The 26,105-nt window shown below is 45.4% G+C and overlaps 1 protein-coding gene across 1 annotated transcript in view; it reads left to right on the forward strand.

Moving 5' to 3' along the window:
* pde2a (phosphodiesterase 2A) overlaps positions 1-26,105 on the forward strand; it is a gene marked incomplete at its 5' end in the record, with an annotated part of 80,710 nt that overhangs the window by 13,565 nt on the left and 41,040 nt on the right. Inside the window, 7 exons of the mRNA XM_079513900.1 lie at positions 6,260-6,369; positions 11,000-11,055; positions 12,014-12,073; positions 13,910-14,072; positions 20,459-20,511; positions 22,328-22,402; positions 22,639-22,680. Coding sequence (XP_079370026.1) covers positions 6,260-6,369; positions 11,000-11,055; positions 12,014-12,073; positions 13,910-14,072; positions 20,459-20,511; positions 22,328-22,402; positions 22,639-22,680 — 559 coding nt within the window. The remainder of the gene's footprint in view (positions 1-6,259; positions 6,370-10,999; positions 11,056-12,013; positions 12,074-13,909; positions 14,073-20,458; positions 20,512-22,327; positions 22,403-22,638; positions 22,681-26,105) is intronic.

Raw genomic sequence — 26,105 nt, forward strand, 5'->3', positions numbered from 1 at the left:
GGCAAAGCTCTCTGTCTACTGAGCAATCTTCGTTCCTACTATCACCTATGGTCATGAAGTGTGGGTCATGACCGAAAGAAGGTCGAGAATACAACCGGCCGAAATGAGTTTTCTTCGACGGGTGGCTTGATCTCCCTTAGAGAGAAGTTCAGTCACGCGAGAGAGACTCGGAGTAGAGTCGCTGCTTCTTCGCCTGGGAAGGAGCCATAGCTTAGGTGGTTCGGGGAATCTGGTTAGGATGCCTCTCGGGCGTCTCCATATATAGGTCCTTGAGGCACGTCCCACTGGGAGGAGACCCCGGGGCAGACCAAGGCGCAGTTGGTAGGAAACACATCGACTCACTGGCCTTGGAACGTCTCGGGATCCCCCAGGAGGAGAAGTCACTAATGTTGCTCTGGAGAGGGAAGTACTCTGGAGCTCTCTGGTGGAGATGTTGCCCCCGCGACCCGACTACGGATAAACAGTTGAAGATGTCTGAGAGAGATGAAGCAGGGACCCTCTATCTGAGTGAGAGAGAGAGAGAGAGAGAGAGAGAGAGATGAAGATTGAACCCCAATATTGTATAAGATTGTGTTGCAGATGAAACCTTGTCATAGAGGTTGTATTTTCGGACATGTAACCACTTGGGACCACTTGGCAGATGTTGTGGTTGGTTGGTGTGAATGCTGCGCAGTGCGTACCCTTCCCCGGAGCAGATCACCCCAACCGTTCCCGGGAACACATGGAGGTAGTCTCTGGAGCGATTGAAGTGCACTCGGATACGGGTCGATGCAATGTGAAAGCATTGAATACAGTTGAATGAAGTGTACTCGGATACGGATCGATGCAATGTGAAAGCATTGAATACAGTTGAATGAAGTGTACTCTGATACGGATCGATGCAATGTGAAAGCATTGAATACAGTTGTTGAATGAAGTGTACTCGGGTGTGGAAGAATCAAGGCCAACATGAACCATGGCCAGCGGGGACCAGGCAATCGTATATTCGGGAACAGTTTGAATCTGCCCCTTAGATACTTACAGTTGGAGGCCATCGATATTGTCCTTTTCTTTTTGCTGAGGTTTGCGTGATCTGCGCAAAAGGACAGTTAACCCATTTTGGGCGGGAACCCCTTTTGGTGTTTTAAACATTATGTTATAATTTAGCTATTGAAAAATAGCAGATCTACAAGCTCATAGCGCGCCACCGAGTGGCGCGCTACGAGCTTGTAGGTCTGCTATTTTTGAAAAATCGTGAAAATATTTATTTCAGAAAACTTGAGGATTTAGAAGGATTTTTTAAAATGTTGAGGTCAGGCCTAAATGGGTCAAATGATAAGGGACAATATCGGTGGCACCCAACTGTAACTTGACCTTTCACTCTGCCTTTTTTCCCCCCACTCTTTGTCGAAAATATAGCCGATCTACAAGCTCACAGCTCCTCGCAGTGCCAGGCGTTGTGAGACATGTGTATGTATGTACACGGATCACGTGCGTGCACAGAGCCTGATGTGTTCATGCACAATTATTGACAGTCTCCTCAAACCATGCGGCGTATTCTGTTTTATTTACTGTACACTTTTATCTCTGCTGTCTGGAAGAAACCACCTAACTCCAAAATGTCTTTTTTTTTTCCCGGAAAACCAACACACAGACGTAAAGCGTGTTCAATATAGCACTGATTTATGATAAAGAAAAAGATGGCTAAACGGGTGTTAGCTGGTTTGGCAGATCATTAGGATCCAATGGAGTTAGGAGGTTTCTGCCAAAGCACTTTTTTACAATATTTATGTTTTAACCAACACCCACGTACAGGGTGTTCAATAACATTATGAAAAACAAAATGGAGCTAGGTGGTTTCTTTCGGAAAGCAACAATATAACTATGCAATGTTTGTGACCTGAATGAGTCCATTTGATGTTTTATTTGAGGGTTCAGTCATTTGATGTATAATTCAGCAACAACCCATGAGCTATTCTGGGAAGATGGATGGATGGTCAGAAGTTAAGAGTGGTTATTTCTGACTCTTTTTGATACAGAGACTGTAGTCATGGCGGCAAGACTAACTGTTCAGGAGAGGAGAAAAACTGATTTTTATTTTATGTTATCCAAAATGAGTTAACGACAGGCAGACTCCTCCACATAGCATGTCTGAAATAAATGTCAGAGCTGAAATCGACATGTAAATATGAAATAAATGCTTAAACATGTAGCTAGGTGTATAATGTTAGAGTCCACAGAAGTGAACCTTTCAAGCCTGTTTTCGCAAATCGCAGTTTCTCTGCAAGACATTACTCTATAAGCCATATCTCCAAAACTGGTGGGTCAAACTGAACAACCATGTATGTCAATTTGAAGCTATGATTCCATGATTTCATATGACTTAAAAAAATAAATTAAAAAAAATCAATGACTTATCCTCGGTCAGAAACGGTCACATTTTGTCATGAAGTATTTAAGACGACAAAGTTTTGTTTCTAGAGCGGGAGAAGGAGATCAGCCGGAGAATCGGACGGCAGGGGCGGTATGGCAGTCGCTGTACCGCACTGAAAAGAGAGCTGAGCCAGAAGGCAAAGCTCTCTGTCTACTGAGCAATCTTCGTTCCTACTATCACCTATGGTCATGAAGTGTGGGTCATGACCGAAAGAAGGTCGAGAATACAACCGGCCGAAATGAGTTTTCTTCGACGGGTGGCTTGATCTCCCTTAGAGAGAAGTTCAGTCACGCGAGAGAGACTCGGAGTAGAGTCGCTGCTTCTTCGCCTGGGAAGGAGCCATAGCTTAGGTGGTTCGGGGAATCTGGTTAGGATGCCTCTCGGGCGTCTCCATATATAGGTCCTTGAGGCACGTCCCACTGGGAGGAGACCCCGGGGCAGACCAAGGCGCAGTTGGTAGGAAACACATCGACTCACTGGCCTTGGAACGTCTCGGGATCCCCCAGGAGGAGAAGTCACTAATGTTGCTCTGGAGAGGGAAGTACTCTGGAGCTCTCTGGTGGAGATGTTGCCCCCGCGACCCGACTACGGATAAACAGTTGAAGATGTCTGAGAGAGATGAAGCAGGGACCCTCTATCTGAGTGAGAGAGAGAGAGAGAGAGAGAGAGAGAGATGAAGATTGAACCCCAATATTGTATAAGATTGTGTTGCAGATGAAACCTTGTCATAGAGGTTGTATTTTCGGACATGTAACCACTTGGGACCACTTGGCAGATGTTGTGGTTGGTTGGTGTGAATGCTGCGCAGTGCGTACCCTTCCCCGGAGCAGATCACCCCAACCGTTCCCGGGAACACATGGAGGTAGTCTCTGGAGCGATTGAAGTGCACTCGGATACGGGTCGATGCAATGTGAAAGCATTGAATACAGTTGAATGAAGTGTACTCGGATACGGATCGATGCAATGTGAAAGCATTGAATACAGTTGAATGAAGTGCACTCGGATACAGATCGCTGCAATGTGAAAGCATTGAATACAGTTGTTGAATGAAGTGCACTCGGATACGGATCGATGCAATGTGAAAGCATTGAATACAGTTGAATGAAGTGCACTCGGATACGGATCGATGCAATGTGAAACCATTGAATACAGTTGTTGAACTAGAAAAAGTGCCCTTCTGGGCACAGGTCTCCACCAGGAGGATAGGACTGTGTGAGATGTTTGGCAAAATGTTTAGGATTAATATAAACATGTTTTTGAGGCATTTTGTTCCAAAAATGTGTTTTGCAAAAATCAACCTGTTGGTGGCGCTATAACAGGCCAATGTGAAAAGGGTGGGATATACTCCTCAGCCTAGTAAGAAAATGTGTGAAAGATTTCACGTAAATTGCATGCTGCGTTCATGATTTGAGGCTTTTGTTCAAAACGGGGCAATCTTGCAAACTGTGAAAGCCAATTATAGCCAATTAGGATGGTATATGAAATATCGGACAGATCCGACTTGAGCACATGACCATAGAGATACTGTGTAACGATTTGTGAGATTTTTTGGACAGAATCTGGAGGAGTAATATCAAAAAATGTGTTTTACAAAAGTCGGCCTCCTGGTGGCGCTATAAAAGGCAGATGCGGAAAATGCAGGTCAAAGGTTTGTCCTTGGCCTCTAGGGAGTGTGCATGCAACGTATCACGCAGATCGGTGTAGTTTTAGGTAAAAAATGTGAAAAGCTGCCTCATGGTGGCGCTATAACAGGCCGTTCTGGAAAATGTGGGGCAGAGGTTCATCGTTGGCCTCCAGGGAGTGTGTGTGCAAAGTTTGGCATTGATCGGGCCAACGGTGCCGGAGATTAGCTGATAACGGACGGACGGAAGGACGGACGGACGGACGGAAGGAAGGACACACACACACACACACGGACGGAGTGCAAAACATACTCTCTCCCCATGCCTTTGGCCTGGTGGAGACAATGAAGTGTACTCGGATACGGATCGCTGCAATGTGAAAGCATTGAATACAGTTGTTGAATGAAGTGTACGATCGGGTGTGAAAGAATCAAGGCCAACATGAATCACGGCCAGCGGGGACCAGGCAATCGTATTCGGGAACAGTTTGAATCTGCCCCTTAGATACTTAATACATTTTTATCCCTCGATTTTGTAACCCATTTTTTCACCCCTGTGCCAATTATCTAATGTGATCCTGGGCTCTCTACACACCCTCCGCCAACCTAGTCCCCATATATGGGGGACATGGGGAGAGCAACGGACTTGAACTCATGCTTCCTTCCTGCCTGAGTGTCCAAGTTGCTCCTTTACACGTGACAGGGGGGAGTTTCCCTGGTTGGACGTAGCGCGTGGAAGGAACACGTTATTCCAACCAGTTCCTTTCCCCTCCATCAGGCGCCCCAGCTGGCCAGGGGGAGGCAGTTTGTTTAGAGACCAGGATTACTGCATGTTTTTGTGAGGGTACCTACCCTAGGGGACACGGGGAGAACATGCAAACTCCGCACAGAAAGGCCCTTTTGCCAACCCCGCTTCGGGTATGGGGACGTACCCCTTAGATACTTAACTTGACCTTTCACTCTGCCTTTTTTTCCCCCACTCTTTGTCGAAAATATAGCCGATCTACAAGCTCACAGCTCCTCGCAGTGCCAGGCGTTGTGAGACATGTGTATGTATGTACACGGATCACGTGCGTGCACAGAGCCTGATGTGTTCATGCACAATTATTGACAGTCTCCTGAAACCATGCGGCGTATTCTGTTTCTAGAGGTGATATCTGCTAGCTTCAACATGTTGCTGGAAACAGAGAGAGAGAGAGAGAGAGAGAGAGAGAGAGGGAGAGAGCTGCAGTGCTGCAGGCTCAGTGTATTACTGTAGCACTGCGTGTGTGCGTGCGTGCGTGCGTGCGTGCGGGGCTGCGGGGGTTCAACTCGATTATTCGGTGTACTGACTTCACTGGCCTCAGTTCTCTCTCTCTGTGTGTGTGTGTGTGCGTGTGTGTGTGCGTGTGCGTGTGTGCGTGCGTGTGTGTAAATGGTGCATTTATATAGAGCTTTTAACCAAGGCGCTTTACATAGATTGTGCATTACATTTAACCATTCACACACACCTTTATATAGATTGTGCATTACATTCACCGATTCACACACACACACACTGATGGCGGAGGACACCGTCTTGCTCAAGGTCAAGGACACTTCGATTCTGGGTGAAGGCTGGGTTCGAACTGGGAACCTTGTGTGCATGCGTCTATAGTCAAAGGAACAAATGTGACCAGATTTGACTGAGAGACTGCCATCGCGCAAATTCCAGCTTTTCACCAGAGGAGAAAAACTTTTTTTCCCTTTTTTTTCTCTTCACATATACTAGAGCATGTCTGAAATAAGTGTCGGAGCTGAAATCGACATGAAATAAATGCCCAAACATGTAGCTGTAATGTTAGAGACCACAGAAGTGAACCTTTCAAGCCTGTTTTCTAAAATCTCCAAAACTGGTGGGTCAAACTGTACAACCAATATGTCAATTTGAAGCTATGATTCCCTGCTTTCATATGACATGGAAAAAAACGAAAATTCAAAAAAATCCAATGGTAGTCCCTCAGTCAAATTTAGTCACAAATGGTTTCTGTCGGGTGGAAACCTTGTATGTTTAAAATAACTGTTATTTCTCTCCTCGACTCTCCTCCCCTCTCCTCTCCTCTCCTCTCCTCTCCTCTCCTCTCCTCTCCTCTCCTCTCCTCTCCTCTCCTCTCCTCTCCTCTCCCCTCCCCCCCTCCCCTCCCCTCTCCTCTCCTCTCCTCTCCTCTCCTCTCCTCTCCTCTCCTCTCCTCTCCTCTCCTAATCAGGAGTATAGTGGACCAGCTGCAGAGACATCAGTGCGTGGGCCTGCCTCCGTCAGAACTGCCGGAGAAGTACCGACACTGCCTCGCCACACCGCTCCCAGCCCACAGACGAGGTGTGTGTGTGTGTGTGTGTGTGCGTGTGCGTGCGTGTGTCTGTGTGTGCGTGTGTGTGCGCATGTGCGCGTGCGTGTGCAGAAGAAGAGAAGTAGGATTTGAAGACGTAGGAGGGAGGGAGAGAGAGAGAGAGAGAGAGAGAGACAGAGAGAGAGAGGGAGAGAGACAGAGATAGAGAGAGACAGGGAGAGACAAAGAGAGAGAGAGAGACAGACACACAGAGAGAGAGACAGGGAGAGACAAAGAGAGACACAGAGAGAGAGAGAGAGAGAGAGAGAGAGAGAGAGAGACAGGGAGAGACCGAGATGGAGAGAGGGAGAGAGAGAGACACACAGACTCAGAGAGAGAGAGAGAGAGAGAGAGAGAGACAGAGACACACAGAGAGAGAGAGACAGGGAGAGACACGGAGGGAGAGAGGGAGGGAGAGAGAGAGAGACACACAGACACAGAGAGAGAGAGAGAGACAGAGACACACAGAGAGAGAGGGAGAGACAGAGAGAGAGACACACAGACACAGAGAGAGAGACACACAGACACAGAGAGAGAGATAGGAAAGCCAAAAACAACAACATAGCAGAGAGTGAGTGATTGTTGGAGCGCGTGGGCAGAACGGTTGTGTTCGAACACAAAGGAAAGCATTTACAGAAAAGGATGAACCAATCCGCCATATTGGATAGATTACAGGCATTCATCTTTCAATCAACGCGCTCATTGTTTGTGTCCGTCGGACGGAAACCCTGTATGTAAAAAAAAAAACGCTTATGTGAGAAAAACATGCTGTCTTCCACACGGATCCAATGTGGTAATTATTCAGTCACAAGCTCCTGTTAACTCATTCGGCGCCACAGTGCCATCTGGTGGAGGCCTCAGAGTGCCGCACGTGTATTTTCACTTTACTTTAGTTTGAAAGAAAGCCGATTTGGCCGGAAACTGAGAGTCAAGAAGTAAAAGTCTGCTATGTTTACATGCCCCGCGATTGTCATTTAGTCCACCCAAAACATAGCCTGGGGTCCACCTATGCTTTCTATGGCATAGGCAGCTCCCGGTAGGATCCGCCGGGAGAATCTAGATGCAGCTGCACGACATGAGACTAATTAATGAGAGCGACAGAGAGAGAGAGGAGTGTGTGTGTGTGTGTGTGTGTGTACGTGTGTGAGTCAATTTAACAAAGGTGCAGACGATCAGAAATCAGCAGGGAGTGATCAACGTTTGCGCTACTCTGTGCCGAATTGAAGTGGACTCGGTCCCAGCCTTTTTTTTTCTCCCTGAAAATAAAAACGTCTGGGTTTCCGAGGTTACCCAAAACATACTTTTTGTAAGCTATATAGGATCATATCGTGTCGAGAAATGAGCCGCAAATCAAGACCCGAAAAGAAGAATCAGAGATATTATTAGCGTTCTAAAAACTGCCTCCCCATAAACGGCATAAGCCAACGGAAATTCCTGGTCCAAATTGTGGTGCCCAAATAAAAAAATGCGGTAGAGTAGAGTGTTCTTCCGGTTGCTTCAAAAACGCCACTGAGTAACTTCCATTGAAATTAATAGCAGGGGGCGGGGCAGTCCGCCCTCTATCCTTTATAACAAAAGTACATCTTTGTGATGTCACTGAACACATGACCCCAGGTTCTAGACCTCCAGTTTATAGGCTAAACAGAAGAGGGGGACTTTTTTATTACTTCTACACAACATCTCTGGTGTATTAATATGGAAGCATAAAGCTGCCAAAATTCAAATTAAATGGCAAATACAAAAAGTCAATTGAAATAAGAGAAATGCTTTTTCATTTTCAGGTCATTAACGCATTTCATGAGACAAAAATAAATCTAAAATACAATAGCATTTACATTTAATCTACAGATGTGCTCATTCTATGACACAATTCAAATTAAAAATAAAAGATCATTTGATTTTCAATTTTCAAAAAATACCCCGCAAATTAGTGGGCAATATTACAATGACAATGCAATTTAGAAAATTCAAATGAAATAAGAGAAATGCTTTTTAACCTTCAGATATTGAACACATTTAAGTGAATATATAATGCATTTACATTTCATCTCCAGGTGTGCTCATTCTATGACAGAATGAAAAAGCAAAAGCAATTTACATTGCATTTGCAAATTGGCATGTGTACGACTTGAAAATGAAAATGCAATGCGATTTGCTTTTGCTTTTTCATTTGGTCATAGAATGAGCACACTTGGAGATGAAGCAAAAGCAAATCACATTGCATTTTCACTTTCAAATTGGCATGTGTATGATTTGAAAAGGAAAATGCAATGTGATTTGCTTTTGCTTCATATCCAGGTGTGCTCATTCTATGACCAAATGAAAAAGCAAATAGCATTGCATTTTCATTTTAAAATAGTACACATGCCAATTTGAAAATTAAAATGCAATGTTATTTGCTTTTGCTTTTTCATTCTGTCATAGAATGACCACACCTGGAGATTACATGTATGCTATTGCATTATATATTCACTTAAATGCGTTCATTATCTGAAGGTTAAAAAGCATTTCTCTTATTTCATTTGAATATTCTAAATTGCATTTTCATTTTAATATTGCCCAAATTATATTTTATTTATAATTTGAATTGTGTCATAGAATGAGCACATCTCTAGATTAAATGTAAATGCTATTGCATTTTAGATTTATTTTTGTCCCAAGAAATGCGTTAATGACCTGAAAATGAAAAAGCATTTATCTTATTTCAATTGACTTTTCATATTTGCCATTTCATTTTAATTGTGGCAGCTTTATGCTGGGGTTTTCCCCTTTTAGTTAGTTAGTTTAATTTATTGTCCACGTGTTGAAATGTGTCTTCGGTCTCAACAACAGTGAAAAACAAACGGTTACAACAACAGCAACAACACTTACACAATTATTTTTTCATGGCAAAAAAGTGCCGGACAACAGTGGCGAATACATTCAACAAATACATACAACAAATCTAGCGAGACATGGTATCATTTAGTGCCTTAAAGGACCTATAACATAAAATTCAACTTTTTCTATTTCTTTTGTGTTTTTGGGGCTCCCATATGTGTTTTCTATCCCCACAAATAACCAATTTTGAACAATCAGGCTTTCATATCATATGGGTGCTTTAATGGAAATTGCTCTCAGGAACAGCTCGACTGATTTTGGCCTCATCGTGATGTCATCAATGTCACCCTACTTTGTATAATTCCACCTCTTCTTCAGTCTTCGGTTCCAAATTTGCATTTCCACTTTGTTTACAATGTCCGCCATTGTTGATTTTCCAAGCTGGCATGGAATGGAAACAAGCCTGGTTTTATCTAGCATCAGTATTATAATGACTCAAATATTAAATAATCTGCATATCAGCACCCCCGCCACCTCAGGACATTGTGGTACTGCAGCTAAAACTGCTTTCAAAGTCCAGAAAGAAAAGACAAGGACTGGTTATATCAGAGTGGTGATTGAGGCTCAAACATTAGAATTAAGTTTGAGGGACATAGACAATATGATATTAAATATTAAAAACAGTTTTAAAATGCATGTTATTTGCGCTTTAATGGCATTTGGGATGAAGGAATTTTTAAAAATGTTACGGTTAGCCTTTGGTACCGTCCGCCTTTAAGTTTCTCCCTGCGGCCCATTTGCACACGCTCAGAGTTTAACCCATTCTGGGCCGGGAACCCTGGTGTTAGCATCATGTTATGCTTTAGCTATTGAAAAATAGCAGATCTACAAGCTCGTAGCGCGCCACCGAGTGGCGCGTTACGAGCTTGTAGGTCTGCTATTTTTGAAAAATCGAAGAACGACTGACATAGAAACATAGCTTTTTCAGAAAACTGTCAGGATGTAGAAGACATTTTTAGGTTAATAACACGCGTACATCAGTTCACTAACGCCAAGGAGTTTTGTTAAGATGTCTTTGTCCTGTTATTAATCACACTTCAATTAATATACGCTCCGTCACGTCTGTAACCCAAAAAAATGACCCAATCTCTGTGATGGATGGCTTCAGTATACCCGCTGTGAAATCTACCAAAAAACGGAGGAGTGACAGGTCGGTGACGGATGGACCATTAACCCATTTTGGACAGGAACCCATTTTGGTGTTAGCATTATGTTATGCTTTAGCTATTGAAAAATAGCAGATCTACAAGCTCATAGCGCGCCACCGAGTGGCGCGCTACGAGCTTGTAGGTCTGCTATTTTTGAAAAAAATCGAAGAACGACTGACATAGAAACATAGCTTTTTCAGAAAACTGTCAGGATGTAGAAGACATTTTTAGAATCTGATCACAGGTCAAAATGGGTTAATTCCTTTTGTCCACTTTTATTTTACCCTCCATCATTCTTTTACTGACAGGCAAGGCTGGCAGACAGGCGGGCGGGACCGGCGGGCAGGCGGGCGGGCGGACGGACTGAAGGAGAGAGAGAACAGGACAGGAGACACAGAGAGAGAGGGATTGAGAGAGAGAGAGAGAGGGGAAAGACAGAATTGAGTGTGTCAGAGAGACAGTGAGAGGAAGAGAACAAGAGAGAAAACAGATTTACTCTGAATCAATGTTCCAAGTCGTTTGAAATTAATGTGTTCCCTTGGACCACTTTTTCATTATCTTCTTTCTTTCTCTCTCCCTCTCTTTCTCGCAGCTCTCATCATTCCTTTATTGGATCGGGACAAGAGTAAAGCCATTTCTGTTTTACTGGTAAGTCACTCTGTCTTGAGCGCACGCACACACACACATGCGCGCACGCACGCGCACACACACGCACGCCTGTAGCTTGTAGATCCGAAGATTTTCTGAAGATTTTTAAGACATTTGAAAATGTGAGTACTTTTTTTCCACCACTGGTCAATAAAGAGACGGATCAAAGCACTTTGGTGTGTACGGAGCGGCGCGGCCTCAACGGGCCGCCATCGAGGCTTTTAAGACTCCTGTTTTGTCGCCACGCGTGACTGGATTCATAAACCCCTTCGTGCGATTTTTTTTTAATCTGTAAGAGAATATAGTCCACTTGCCAGAATGTGAACCCAGGCATGTTGAGTACACCAGGGGTTCTCAACCTGTGGGTCGCGACCCCTCGGGGGGTCGCCAAATTATTTTCAATTTTCTTTTTCTTTTCTTTTTTTGCAACTGAATGGCTGGAAAATAGAAATGAAGAGTTTACATAGTACACATAGTACATGCATACACCTTCCATAATGATTATATCTGGTTTCAGTATTTATTTATGGTGTATTGTCTCTATTATTAAGGATATTGTATACCAGTCAATTTATATTGGGGGTCGGGAGGGGGCGGGGCGGGGGTCCCGAGACGTAGCCAAAGCATTTCCGGGGGTCCCCGGCCAAAAACGTTGAGAACCCCTGGAGTACACCAAAGTTTTATGTTAAAAATGTTGAGTATGGGTCCCCAGCACGTGTCAAACTAGGGGGTTTTCATGATGCTGAATCCATTCCAAGCATTAGTTTTGCACAAAAAAACACTCCTTGGGCTAAAAACGGCCATAGCCATCATCACAAATGTGATGATGTGTATGTGTGCGTGCTATGAACTATATGTGTTTGTGTGCGTGCTTGTGTGTGTGTGTGTGTGTGTGTGTGTGTGTGTGTGTGGTGTGTGTGTGTGTGTGTGTGTGTGTGTGTGTGTGTCTGTCTCACAGGTGAGCTGTAAACCCCTAACAGACCAGGATGAGGTCTATCTCAACACTTTACAGAAACATGTAAGTGTAACTGTATGTGACTTCTTCGATTTTTCTTTGATTTCTTCATGAAATTACTTAATCATTGAATTCGTTTTTAATTCATTCATTAGCTTTTTTGGGAATGTTTTCCTACGCATCGCGTCCCGCGTCCCTCATGAACAGACCTGTCGCTACGTGTCCCACCTGTAGCTACGCGTCCCTCATGAGCAGACCTGTGGCTACGCGTCTCTCATGAGCAGACCTGTGGGTACGCGTCCCTCATGAGCAGACCTGTGGCTACGCGTCCCTCATGAGCAGACCTGTGGCTACGCGTCCCTCATGAGCAGACCTGTGGCTACGCGTCCCTCATGAGCAGACCTGTGGCTACGCGTCTCTCATGAGCAGACCTGTGGCTACGCGTCCCTCATGAGCAGACCTGTGGCTACGCGTCCCTCATGAGCAGACCTGTGGCTACACGTCTCTCATGAGCAGACCTGTGGCTACGCGTCTCTCAGCAGACCTGTGGCTACGTGTCTCTCATGAACAGACCTGTGGCTACGCGTCCCTCATGAGCAGACCTGTGGCTACGCGTCTCTCATGAGCAGACCTGTGGCTACGCGTCCCTCATGAGCAGACCTGTGGCTACGCGTCCCTCATGAGCAGACCTGTGGCTACGCGTCCCTCATGAGCAGACCGGTGGCTACGCGTCCCTCATGAGCAGACCTGTGGCTACGCGTCCCTCATGAGCAGACCTGTGGCTACGCGTCCCTCATGAGCAGACCTGTGGCTACGCGTCTCTCATGAGCAGACCTGTGGGTACGCGTCCCTCATGAGCAGACCTGTGGCTACGCGTCCCTCATGATCAGACCTGTGGCTACGTGTCTCTCATGAACAGACCTGTGGCTACGCGTCCCTCATGGACAGACCTGTGGCTACGCGTCCTGCGCCCCTCATGAGCAGTCCTGTAGCTGATCCAGGCGACACTCACTCCCCGTCTGAAAAGACCTTAACGTTGCTGCTCTCGCCCCTCTCTCTGGCATCATTGAGGATGCCACCCACCCCTCTCACAGCCCGATCTCCCTTATGCCATCCGGGAAACGGTACAGGAGCATCAGTGCCAGGACGGAAAGGATGCGGAGCAGTTTCTTTCCCCAGGCAATCAACCAGACTCTTGAACTCTAGTATCCCTGGCAGATAGGACATGAACTGATGACATGAACTCTATGTTCAGTTTTTAAATGTTTTTCTTATTCTATTTATCTTTTTTATGGATTCCTGTAGTTTTTTTTAGGACTTATTTATATTCAGAGTATTGTCTTGCACTTGATATATTTATTATTGTATGAGCCTGTGCTGTCTTTTAACTAGGAGAAACGTAATTTCTGTTTTTTTCTGCTGCTGCAGTTGGAAAGAATGACAAATAAAGCAATCTTGAATCTCTTGAATCTTGAATCTCTCCGCATTCTATGTATAATCATTCACTGTTGCTCTGGGTAACGCCATCCGCTAAAATGCCTACATTGATTGTATTTTCATGTAAGTTCTCACATGATTTAGATCTGCTACTATTGATGCTTTTAGGGTCAGTAATAGGATCAGTAGGATCAGTTAACGCATTTTGACCTGAGATCAGATTCTAAAAATGTCTTCTACATCCTGACAGTTTTCTGAAAAAGCTATGTTTCTATGTCAGTCGTTCTTCGATTTTTCAAAAATAGCAGACCTACAAGCTCGTAGCGCGCCACTCGGTGGCGCGCTACGAGCTTGTAGGTCTGCTATTTTTCAATAGCTAAAGCATAACATAATGCTAACACCAAAAGGGGTTCCCGCCCAAAATTCACCAAATGTGCGTGCGTGTGTGATTCTTCTCTCCAGGCATCAGTCGCGTGTCAGCGCGTCGGCAGCAGCCTCCAGTCGTCGTACCAGAGACCTCCCCTTAGCCCCTCCCCCATCACGACGGCCCACAATGCACTGGTGCTGTCGCCCCTGTCCGACCAGGACTACTGCCAAATGGACCAGAACATCCTACAGCTCTGTGGTACGATTGATATAGCACCGTTTCATACAAATGACACCCCCACCCCGATCTGAACATGGTTTGTGCTGTGGGGGACCCCAAAACGAAAAGATTTGACTAAGATACACTTTCAAGATTTTTCACACATTTAAAAAAAATAGCAGCCTCAAAATTACTTGATTTTTGAGGGTTATATTTAAAGCATTATAAACCGGCAAGACGCCCTGAGGGCGAGAAGCTGAAACAACAGCTCCATATATGGAGATCTATAGGGGTTTGATGAGGTGGAATATGGAATGAATTCTGTACTGGCCATATGGAGCGTGTCTTGACGGTACAGCGTTTGATGAGGTCAGATCAACATATGGAATGTATTATGTATTGGCCATATATGGAGAGTGTCACGAGGCGTGACTGACATATGTCAGATGCAGGTTTTCATAGTAAACTGTGGCCAGTCGCAACTAATAGTCCACCCAGTTAAGCATCCCTGTTCTCGTAACTGACCCAAAATTGCCTGTGTCTGGGCATTAGTTGCTCTCGGCCGCCATCTAGTGGTGACTGCTTAGAATATAGTGGTACCACGAAAAAGGTGTTACCACAGGACTACCAGGGGGGGTACCACCCCCCAGGCACTGTCAAGTGCACACCGTTGTACAAGTGTGCCACTATGTGAGCTTTAGCACGTGTACTAACGGAACGCGGACATTACCGTAAGTGACCAAAGCGATGGTACGTGGCGGGAAATAATTAGCTTTCGTTCCCGATCAACAATATGTGTGCAGTCACGTCCGCCATGTGAGCAGTCAGTCCCAGACAATGAAAATGGTAAAATAAATGGTAAATGGTGCATTTATATAGCGCCTTTATCCAAGGCGCTTTACATAGATTGTGCATTACATTCACCCATTCACACACACACATTCATACACCGATTGCGGCGGAAGCCATGCAAGGTACCAACCAGCACATCGGGAGCAATTTGGGGTCCAGTGTCTTGCCCAAGGACACTTCGACATGTAGACAGGAGGAGCCGGGATTCGAACCGCCGACCCATGGATCATTGGACGACCTGCTCTACCTCTTGAGCCACAGTCGCCCCAATGAACTCATACGAAATAACAAACGCAACTGGGCGTGACGTTTTTCAGACAGGCCGGCCAGGAAATTGTTTGTTCATAGAATACATTCTAAAAAACCCACTAACTCTGAGATTGTAACCTGTGAGGGTCCATTTGGACCGCCACCCCCCATGAACCCTGAGCAGTAACCACTGCAGGTAATGGTTATTCTGGGGGTCCGTGGACCACTATAGTAGGTAATGGTTATTCTGGGGGTCCGTGGACCACTGAAGGGGTAATGGTTATTCTGGGGGTCCGTGGACCACTATAGTAGGTAATGGTTATTCTGGGGGTCCGTGGACCACTGAAGGGGTAATGGTTATTCTGGGGGTCCGTGGACCACTATAGTAGGTAATGGTTATTCTGGGGGTCCGTGGACCACTGAAGGGGTAATGGTTATTCTGGGGGTCCGTGGACCACTATAGTAGGTAATGGTTATTCTGGGGGTCCGTGGACCACTGAAGGGGTAATGGTTATTCTGGGGGTCCGTGGACCACTATAGTAGGTAATGGTTATTCTGGGGGTCCGTGGACCACTGAAGGGGTAATGGTTATTCTGGGGGTCCGTGGACCACTATAGTAGGTAATGGTTATTCTGGGGGTCCGTGGACCACTGAAGGGGTAATGGTTATTCTGGGGGTCCGTGGACCACTATAGTAGGTAATGGTTATTCTGGGGGTCCGTGGACCACTATAGTAGGTAATGGTTATTCTGGGGGTCCGTGGACCACTGAAGGGGTAATGGTTATTCTGGGGGTCCGTGGACCACTATAGTAGGTAATGGTTATTCTGGGGGTCCGTGGACCACTATAGTAGGTAATGGTTATTATGGGGGTCCGTGGACCACTATAGTAGGTAATGGTTATTCTGGGGGTCCGTGGACCACTATAGTAGGTAATGGTTATTCTGGGGGTCCGTACTATAGTAGGTAATGGTTATTCTGGGGGTCCGTGGACCACTGAAGGGGTAATGGTTATTCTGGGGGTCCGTGGACCACTGAAGGGGTAATGGTTATTCTGGGGGTCCGTGGACCACTGAAGGGGTAATGGTTATTCTGGGGGTCCGTGGACCACTGAAGGGGTAATGGTTATTCTGGGGGTCCGTGGACCACTGAAGGGGTAATGGTTATTCTGGGGGTCCGTGGACCACTATAGTAGGTAATGGTTATTCTGGGGGTCCATGGACCACTGAAGGGGTAATGGTTATTCTGGGGGTCCGTGGACCACTATAGTAGGTAATGGTTATTCTGGGGGTCCGTGGACCACTATAGTAGGTAATGGTTATTCTGGGGGTCCGTGGACCACTGTAGTAGGTAATGGTTATTCTGGGGGTCCGTGGACCACTATAGTAGGTAAATGTTTTTTCTGGTCCGTATTATTGTGAAAAGAAATAGAATAAAGTGAAAAGATGCTGCATCACATCAACATGGCCCATCTCCAAGTAAACAAACAAATGCATATAGATTTCCCCACAAACATAGACACAAACAAATGTGTCTATGTGACCCCCCCACACACACACACACATGCACGCACACACGGACGCGCACACAAATAGACCCACACTCGTACTGTATATAAGCAACTCTCCAGGGTGGAGGGCCATGCATGGTAATACTGTAAGCCATCTGAATAAATAACCTTTCATGAATTTAGATTGCTTCTGTCAATAACAGCAACACGTCCTTGGCACGCACGCACGCACGCACGCACGCACGCACGCACGCACGCACGCACGCACGCACGCACGCACGCACGCACGCACGCACGCACGCACGCACACACACACACACACAGGGTCCCTGACAACCGGCCCCGTGACGGCACTTTACACTTCCACAGAAAAAAACACTTTATATGCTCAGGAGTATAATAGAAGTCATTACACACACAGTGCACACACGTACAACACATACTGTACGCACAGGCGTACACGCGCTCGGGCACGCACATGTAAATGTAATGTAATGTAAATATGCGTGTTATGTAAATGTAATGTAGTGTAATGTAAATATGCGTGTTATGTAAATATGGTTCATGTTTTAGGTTGTTATTAGAGAAAGTAAAAGATGAGTGTTATTTAATTGACTGCTTAATTGACTGCACGGCATTCGAGCAAGTGGCTAAATATGTATTGCTTTCAACATTTTACAGCGATTTATTTGTTGTTATTTATTAAAGTCCTACTAGACCCCAGGAAATTAAATCTGGCCACAAAAGATCACAGGATTTACTGAATGTGAAGGTAGAGGTACTAGGAGGCTATGTGCAATAGACTCAATCGTCAGTTTGTCTAGTACAGGGGTTCTCAACGTTTTTGGCCCCGCCCCCTCCCGACCCCCAATATAAATTGACTACTACAATAACCTTAATAATAGAGACAATACACCATAAATAAATACTGAAACCAGATATAATCATTAGGGAAGGTGTATGCATGTACTATGTGTACTATATGTAAACTCTTCATTTCTATTTTCCAGCCATTCAGTTTTTATTTTTTATTTTTTTAAATTTATTTGGGGACCCCCCCCCCAACCACGGGTTGAGAACCCCTGGTCTAGTAAATAATAATGAAGAAATTGTAAAAGAATATATATATTTAGAAGCCACTTGCTTGAATCAAAAAATCACGAGAATCGTGTATGTCCGTCCGTCCGTCCCTCCCTCCCTCCTGGTAAACAATAACATCACTGACCATTTTCTTCATGCTGAGGAATTAAGGCTGTGACACCGAAAGGCTATTGATTAAAAAAAGTACCAGAAAGGTGTTTTTCTCTTCTCCCTCGCTGGCCTCCTCTCTCTGTCGTCGACTGGTCCCTCTCCACTCCCTCCAGTCGGTGCGTCATGCATGGCTGTGCACACACTGTGCGTAAACAACACTCCACTTCACACACACATACAAAGCTTCACAAAGCTGCCGAGTGTCAATAGCATTATGCATAGAAATGGACCAGTGTTGTTGTTGTGTGAGCCGATAAGTAGTATCGGTGTGTCGACACTGTGGTATTGTTATAAAAGCCAATGGGGTACAGGGGCCGCGGTGGCACAGTCGGTATAGAGCGTCGCAGTCCCGACCCCTACCATGGACCAGGAAATTAATCCCAATGCATTTCAAAAAGTATTTATTTAAAGACGGTTACGCCGCGGACAAAGCCAACTCGAGTCGTGACAACTCATGACAACACAAACAATATTTTGGACCAAACAAATAATTACAAAGAAGAAAAACAAAAAAAAAAGTGTTGTAACCTGCCGTTTTTTTCTTCTTTCTAATTATTTGTTTGGTCCAAAATATTGTTTGTGTTGTCATGAGTTGTCACGACTCGAGTTGGCTTTGTCCGCGGCGTAACCGTCTTCAAATAAATACTTTAAGAAATGTCTATGAGAATAATGCATTGGGTTTCATTTCCTGGTCCAGGGTAGGAGGCGGGACTGCGACGCTCTATAGGGGCCGCGGTGGCACAGTCGGTATAGTGCTGTCGCCTCACAGCTATAGAAGGGTTCGATTCCAGCTGGGGACGCTGTGGGCGCTGGGGGCGTGTTCTCTTTCACCAACCCGAGGTGGGGTTGGCGAAAGGGCCTTTCTGTGTGGAGTTTGCATGTTCTCCGCGTGTCCCCTATAGGGTAGGTACCCTCACAAAAACACATGCAGTAATCCTGGTCTCTAAACTACCTCCCCCTGGCCAGCCAGGGTGCCTGATGGAGGGGAAAGGAATTGGTCGCAATAACGTGTTCCTTCCACGCGCTACGTCCAACCGGGGAAACTCTCCCCTGTCGGGTGAAAAGAAGCAGCTTAGACTCCTCGTGCATAGAAGGGAGCATGAGGTCAGTCTGCCCCCCCCCCCCCCCCCCCCCCCGGGTTGGCAGAGGAAGTGTATAGCGCCCAGGATTACATTAGATACTTGACACTGAGTGAAAAAATGGGTTGCAAAATCGTGGGATAAAAATTAAAATAAAAAGCCAATGGTGGTGAGCTATACTTTAGCTTAATGTAAATCTGGCCCGCGCGGCGGTGGACGCATGTCGCGGGTGCTCGGCATTTCTCAAGCGTGCGCCAGCGAGAAGGCACTGGCAGGAACGACGCCTGTGATTGTCTGTATTACCAGTCCCTCTGTTAGGACGATGGTTGTCTGTATTACCTGTCCCTCTGTTAGGACGATGGTTGTCTGTATTACCTGTCCCTCTGTTAGGACGATGGTTGTCTGTATTACCTGTCCCTCTGTTAGGACGATGGTTGTCTGTATTACCTGTCCCTCTGTTAGGACGATGGTTGTCTGTATTACCAGTTCCTCTGTCCGGGGATCGTGGACTCCTGAGAATTTCCCCACGCACGTTTGTTCTAAATTTGGGTGGCAACAGATCATGGTGGCTCCCTCTGGTGTTGTGGTTGTGGGTGTCAGACAATCAGTCACTCGTTGGCATTGGGGAGGTAAGGCCTATTCATAGTCCAGAGGTGAAGAGGTGACCACCGAAACGGTGGTTATAGTAAAAAACACCGTAAAGAGAGATGTGTTGTGTGAGCGGTGACCACCATGGTGCAGTTTTCGGTGGTCACCTCTTCATCGAAAACGGGACAATGAGTAGGCCTGTAGTCAGAGACAACGGGACAATGAGTAGGCCTGTAGTCAGAGAAAACGGGACAATGAGTAGGCCTGTAGTCAGAGACAACGGGACAATGAGTAGGCCTGTAGTCAGAGAAAACGGGACAATGAGTAGGCCTGTAGTCAGAGACAACGGGACAATGAGTAGGCCTGTAGTCAGAGAAAACGGGACAATGAGTAGGCCTGTAGTCAGAGACAACGGGACAATGAGTAGGCCTGTAGTCAGAGAAAACGGGACAATGAGTAGGCCTGTAGTCAGAGAAAACTGGACAATGAGTAGGCCTGTAGTCAGAGAAAACGGGACAATGAGTAGGCCTGTAGTCAGAGAAAACGGGACAATGAGTAGGCCTGTAGTCAGAGACAACGGGACAATGAGTAGGCCTGTAGTCAGAGACAACGGGACAATGAGTAGGCCTGTAGTCAGAGAAAACAGGACAATGAGTAGGCCTGTAGTCAGAGAAAACGGGACAATGAGTAGGCCTGTAGTCAGAGAAAACGGGACAATGAGTAGGCCTGTAGTCAGAGAAAACGGGACTATGAGTAGGCCTGTAGTCAGACAGACGGGAGGGTGTTGAGACATTGGGGAGGTATAGTTATTATATGAGGGTGTTTAGACTAGAGGCAGGGCACACTGTCCTGTCCCGTTGGCTATATCTGAAACACCTGCTCTAACTCTCTATTTCAGGTGAGCTGTATGACCTCGACGCCACCTCGCTCCAGCTCAAAGTCATCAATTATGTAAGTGGCGCTCACTTTATACGCACGCACGCACGCACGCCCGCCCGCACGCACGCACGCACGCACGCACGCACGCACGCACGCACGCACGCACGCACGCACGCACGCACGCACGCACGCACACACAGAGGCAGCCAACTGCCAAAACTGCATACATGAAATACATGAAAAATTATGCCCCCCCCCCCCCCTCTCTATGTCCTCTTCCCCACCTTTCATCTCTCTCTCTCTCTCTCTCTCTCTCTCTCTCTCTCTCTCTCAGCTTTTTATATCTATCTGCTCTTAACACACATCAGTTACCTCCATAACGACACCCCCCGATGGGGCCGACAGAGCATGCTTGATAAAATCAAGCGTATAGCGATAGTTCATTGAGGCACGGAGGGCAGAAGGTTATTATATAGTTCCCCTCATTCATTTTCCTTAGTAATTCATTCTGCTTCTTTAAATTAGCTGCCTCTCCAGGCCACGCCCTCATTCCCACAGTGCATTTCAGGCGGCCTACTTAAGCAGCCTCAGCTCAGCTCCATGCTGAGCTGTCAAAGCAGCTCGTCTGAATCTGAGCCGAAGTGTCCTTTTTTTATTTTCAATGAATCAATTGAGTTAATGTATTCAAAACATATATTATTTAACCACATTAGCCTCATATGCATTTTGGCCATTTGAAAATTGCTTGTAAAAAGAGCTTGTATTAAGATCTGCACAATGACAAACTTTTACTGTTTGTACTTTAAGTACATTTTGAAGCCAACACTTTTGCACGTTTACTCTTGAGTATTATATCCACACTGCAGTATTGATACTTTATTTTACCTAAAGTAATGTGAGTACTTTTTCCTCCTGGCTGCTGCTGTAAGCTTTCTATTATAGAATATTGCTTTCCAAAGCCTTGTGCCCCGGGGGGCCCCGGGGGGCCTAATACTACACTGTATGATGTTTGAAGCCTCGACTTCATCTGATGTCCAATCTGTTTCCCAGCCTCCATATTGCTTCTTCATCCAATTGAGTCAATTCCGTCCTCTGTAGGAACTGAGCGGTTATTGGTCCAGGCTGGCCGGACGTGCTGTTTGAGCCGTTATACTTACTACAGTCGTGCTGTTTGAGATGTTACAATTTACAATTTAGGCATTTAGCAGATGCTCTTAATCCAGAGCGATTTACATTAAGCAAGAACAAAAAGCGGAGTCAGGAGATTAACAGTATTTGTTGACGGGGTGGAGCAGTGCGTGCGTGCGTGCGTGCGTGCGTGCGTGCGTGCGTGCGTGCGTGCGTGCGTGCGTGCGTGCGTGCGTGCGTGCATGCTACACCTGTGGGATCCTGAGTGTGCGTTTAACTCTCAGAGTGAACCAAATGGACCCTTACGGATCCATCCGGTTGCATTCGTACACTCACACAGTCAGTCACTATAGTCACTAATGGATTTATTTTACAAATGGAATTCAGTTTTTACGGCGTCGTAACTCTGGCACACCTTTTATAGAATAAGTCTCTCAAAGGTCGTGCTGCCTATTGAGTGAAATGAATTGATCTCAAAGTCAAATTAATGCGCTTCATTGACATTCCGCAGCATATCTGATCCCACAATCTGAAAACGATTTTCTCTCTGTTTTTTTAAATCATTTTTAACGATTGCATGATACACATTTTCATTACTAGAGGTTCTGGCCTCTATGTGCAGCCCCTGAGCCCCTCACACCTACTGTACCTACTGTACATGACACTATAGTCTGGTTCTGTCTGTCTGTCTGTCTGTCTGTCTGTCTGTCTGTCTGTCTGTCTGTCTGTCTGTCTGTCTGTCTGTCTGTCTGTCTCACAGATCCAGCAGCAGACCAAGTCGCAGTGTTGCTGTCTCCTATTGGTGTCTGAGGATAACCAACAGCTCTTCTGTCAGGTCAGAGACACACACACACACACACACATACACACACACACACACACACACACACACACACACACACACACACACACACACACACACACACACACACACACACACACACACAAACACAAATTCCGTAGTAGCATGTTGCTGTACTTTTTTTCCACAGCAATAGGGACAGATATAATAATGAACCTGTTGATCTTTATGTGACCTTTTGAATGACCTCTGACCTGTGTGGTTTTCAGGTGGTCGGAGACAAAGTCCTGGAGGAGGAGATCAGCTTCCCTGTGAGTTCACACACACACACACACACACACACACACACACACACACACACACACACACACACACACACACACACACACACACACACACACACACACACACACACACGTTTTCAATCAGTGGTCCAGGGACCACCAGTGGTCCTTGAGTGTGTTCCAGGTGGTCCCCAGTTAAATGATGGAGAGTTGGTAACCAAATTGGACCCTTATAGATGTTTAACTTAACTCCTCAAGAGTTAAGTTATTGTTAAACATCTGCATTCCTTAATTTGCAATAAGTCTACACGGAATGTAGAAGAATTGTCATTTCTTTATTGATGGTACCGACATCAATAAGGCATTGAATTGTGGACAGAATCTTATCTAACGACAATAAAACATTTACAGTTTTGGGTTTAAGAGTCGAAGGGCTCCATTTCCGTCACCGCTAAACCCCTTATCCCTGAACTTCTTTTTTTACTATTTTGAAAAACATTTTTGAATAGTTCAACTAGCCAATCTACATTGACACGTTGTGAGCTTGTAGACTGGCCATTTTAACTATTCAAAAATGTTTTGCAAAATAGTAAAAAAAGACAAAGAAGTTTAGGGATAAGGGGGTTTAGCGGTGACGAAAATGGAGCCCTAAATGTCATCAAATGGTGGTCCGTGGCTCAAATGCTGAACAAATAATTGGCCTTGATATAATAATAATAAGGGTTGAAAATCCCGGGTACACAGAACACCCAAAAGACCAACTGTACATAAGGTTAAACTGCTCCACCTGTGATTATGAATAATATTATAGAGATGCACGATATTACATTTTTGATATCGGTCGATAATATCGATATTGTTTGCAGGGCTCATATCGGCCGATACCCAGTTGAGAGTTCCCATGAGCAAGTTAGTTTGATTCATGTCTTTATTCATTGTCTCCACCAGGCCGAAGGCATGGGGAGAGAGTATGTTTTGCACTCCGTCCGTCCGTCCGTGTGTCCGTGTGTGTGTGTGTGTGTGTGTGTGTGTGTGTGTGTGTGTGTCCGTCCGTCCGTCTGTCTGTCCGTCCGTCCGTCCGTCCGTCTGTGAACAGCTAATCTCCGGCACCGTTAACCCGGTCAATGTCACATTTTGCACACACACTCCCTGGATGCCAACGATGAACCTCTGCCCCAGAATTTCCAGAACGGCATGTTATAGCGCCACCAGGAGGCCGCTTTGGGCAAAACAAGTTTTTGGACAGTACACCTACAGATTTTGTCCAAACATCACGCAAAATGGTACACAGTCTCTCTAGAGCCATTCAACGAAACGGGTCTTTCAGATTTCTCAGACTCTATCCTGATTGGCTAAGATTGGCTTCCAAAGTTCGCAGGAGTGCTCAGTTTCAAACAAAATGCTGCAAATCATGAACACATTGTGTTCACGCACATTCCCACTAGGCCGAGGAAGAAATGCCACATGAACATTTTCAACTCAGCCTCATGGTGGCGCTATAACTGGCCGAAAAGTGTTTTTACCTCTAACTGCAGGGATCTGTGGATAACTTTGTATGCCAACTCCCTAGAGGCCAAGGAAAAACCTTTGCCTGGAATTTTTCACATCTGCTCTTTATAGCGCCACCAGGAGGCTGACATATGTAAAACACATTTTCTTATATTACTCCTTCAGATTTTATCCAAATTTCACGCAAATCGGTACACATGCTCTCCATAGTCATGTGATCAAGACGCGTTTGTTTGATTTCTCATGATCCACCTTCATTTCCTACGATTGGCTTCTAAACCTTTCAGGAGTAGCCCGCTTTGTACCCGTTTTGTACAAATTGCCACAACTACTCAACACACACACACACACACACACACACACACACACACACACACACACACACACACACACACAAAATGATTATATTACTCCTAAACATTTTGCCAAACATCACACACAGTACTCCTATCCTCCTGGTGGAGACCTGTGCCCAGAAGGGCACTTTTTCTAGTTCATTTATGAATTAACCCATTTTGGGTTTTGGGTTATGCTTTAGCTATTGAAAAATAGCAGATCTACAAGCTCATAGCGCGGCACCGAGTGCCGCGCTACGAGCTTGTAGGCCTGCTATTTTTTAAAAATCGAAGAACAACTGACATAGAAACAGTTTTTTCAGAAAACTGTCAGGATTTAGAAGACATTTTTAGAATCTGATCTCAGGTCAAAATGGGTTAATATATTACCTTCCAATACTTCATTGATGTATTTAGTCTTAATTTCACGTTTAATTTGTTCATTTATTAATTTCTTGTTAACCTTTTCCCCCATTTTTCGTCCATTTGCTATAATTCACGCAGGGCTGCAGCATGTGTCTGTTTTTATTTCCACTAACTGGGTTGATTTCGCTGCCAGTTATCACAGTTGACAGATAAACCCAAATCTATAAATGTGTCATGAATTGTAATATTAATTATTTCTGAAATGCGGCACCCCACATCTGGCAATCAGCCTCAATTATTATTAGTCATGATGATAAGTGTGTTCCAGAGAAGCTAACAGAGCTTCCTCAATGTTTGACGAGTCTGAATGCAGATGTATAGGCTATGGGAACAGATGTATAGGCTATGGGAACTCAGGGCTGTACAATCCAGTTATAATGAAACAATGGATTAGGGCAGTGGTTCTCAATCAGTGGTCCTTGAGGAGGTTCCAGGGGGTCCCCAGCTAAATGGAGAGTTGGTAACCAAATGGACCCTTATAGATATTTAACTCTTGAGAGCGTAAAAAACACTGATTGAAAACAGTGTGTGTGTGTGTGTGTGTGTGTGTGTGTGTGTGTGTGTGTGTGTGTGTGTGTGTGTGTGTGTGTGTGTGTGTGTGTGTGTGTGTGTGTGTGTGTGTGTGTGTGTGTGTGTGTGTGTGTGTGTGTGTGTCCATTTTACGCTCTCAAGAGTTAAATTATTGTTCAACATCTGTTCAACATCTGCATTACCTAAGTGAATGTCTACAGAAGATAATGTATAGAATAATTGTTATTTTGCCTGTTATCTTTTTTCCTGTATGGTATAAGCATCAATACTGTGCACAAGGATGCTAACGCACACCACAGTCCCTTTTAGCGGTGCCGGTCCACTGGAGAGAACTTGAAGAGGGAATCTTGAAAAAACAAGAAAGTGGTCCGCACGCACACGCCAATAGCCCAGAGTGCCAATATACTTTATTAGGACGCAGCAGGTGGGACCATGGGCGGGAACCCCTTTTGGTGTTAGCATTACGTTATGCTTTAGCTATTGAAAAATAGCAGATCTACAAGCTCATAGCGCGCCAGCCGAGTGGCGCGCTACGAGCTTGTAGGTCTGCTATTTTTGAAAAATCGAAGAACGACTGACATAGAAACATAGCTTTTTCAGAAAACTGTCAGCATGTAGAAGACATTTTTAGAATCTGATCTCAGGTCAAAA

Source organism: Electrona antarctica (genome assembly GCF_951216825.1).
Source record: "Electrona antarctica genome assembly, chromosome: 11".
In the NCBI taxonomy this organism is placed as follows: domain Eukaryota; kingdom Metazoa; phylum Chordata; class Actinopteri; order Myctophiformes; family Myctophidae; genus Electrona; species Electrona antarctica.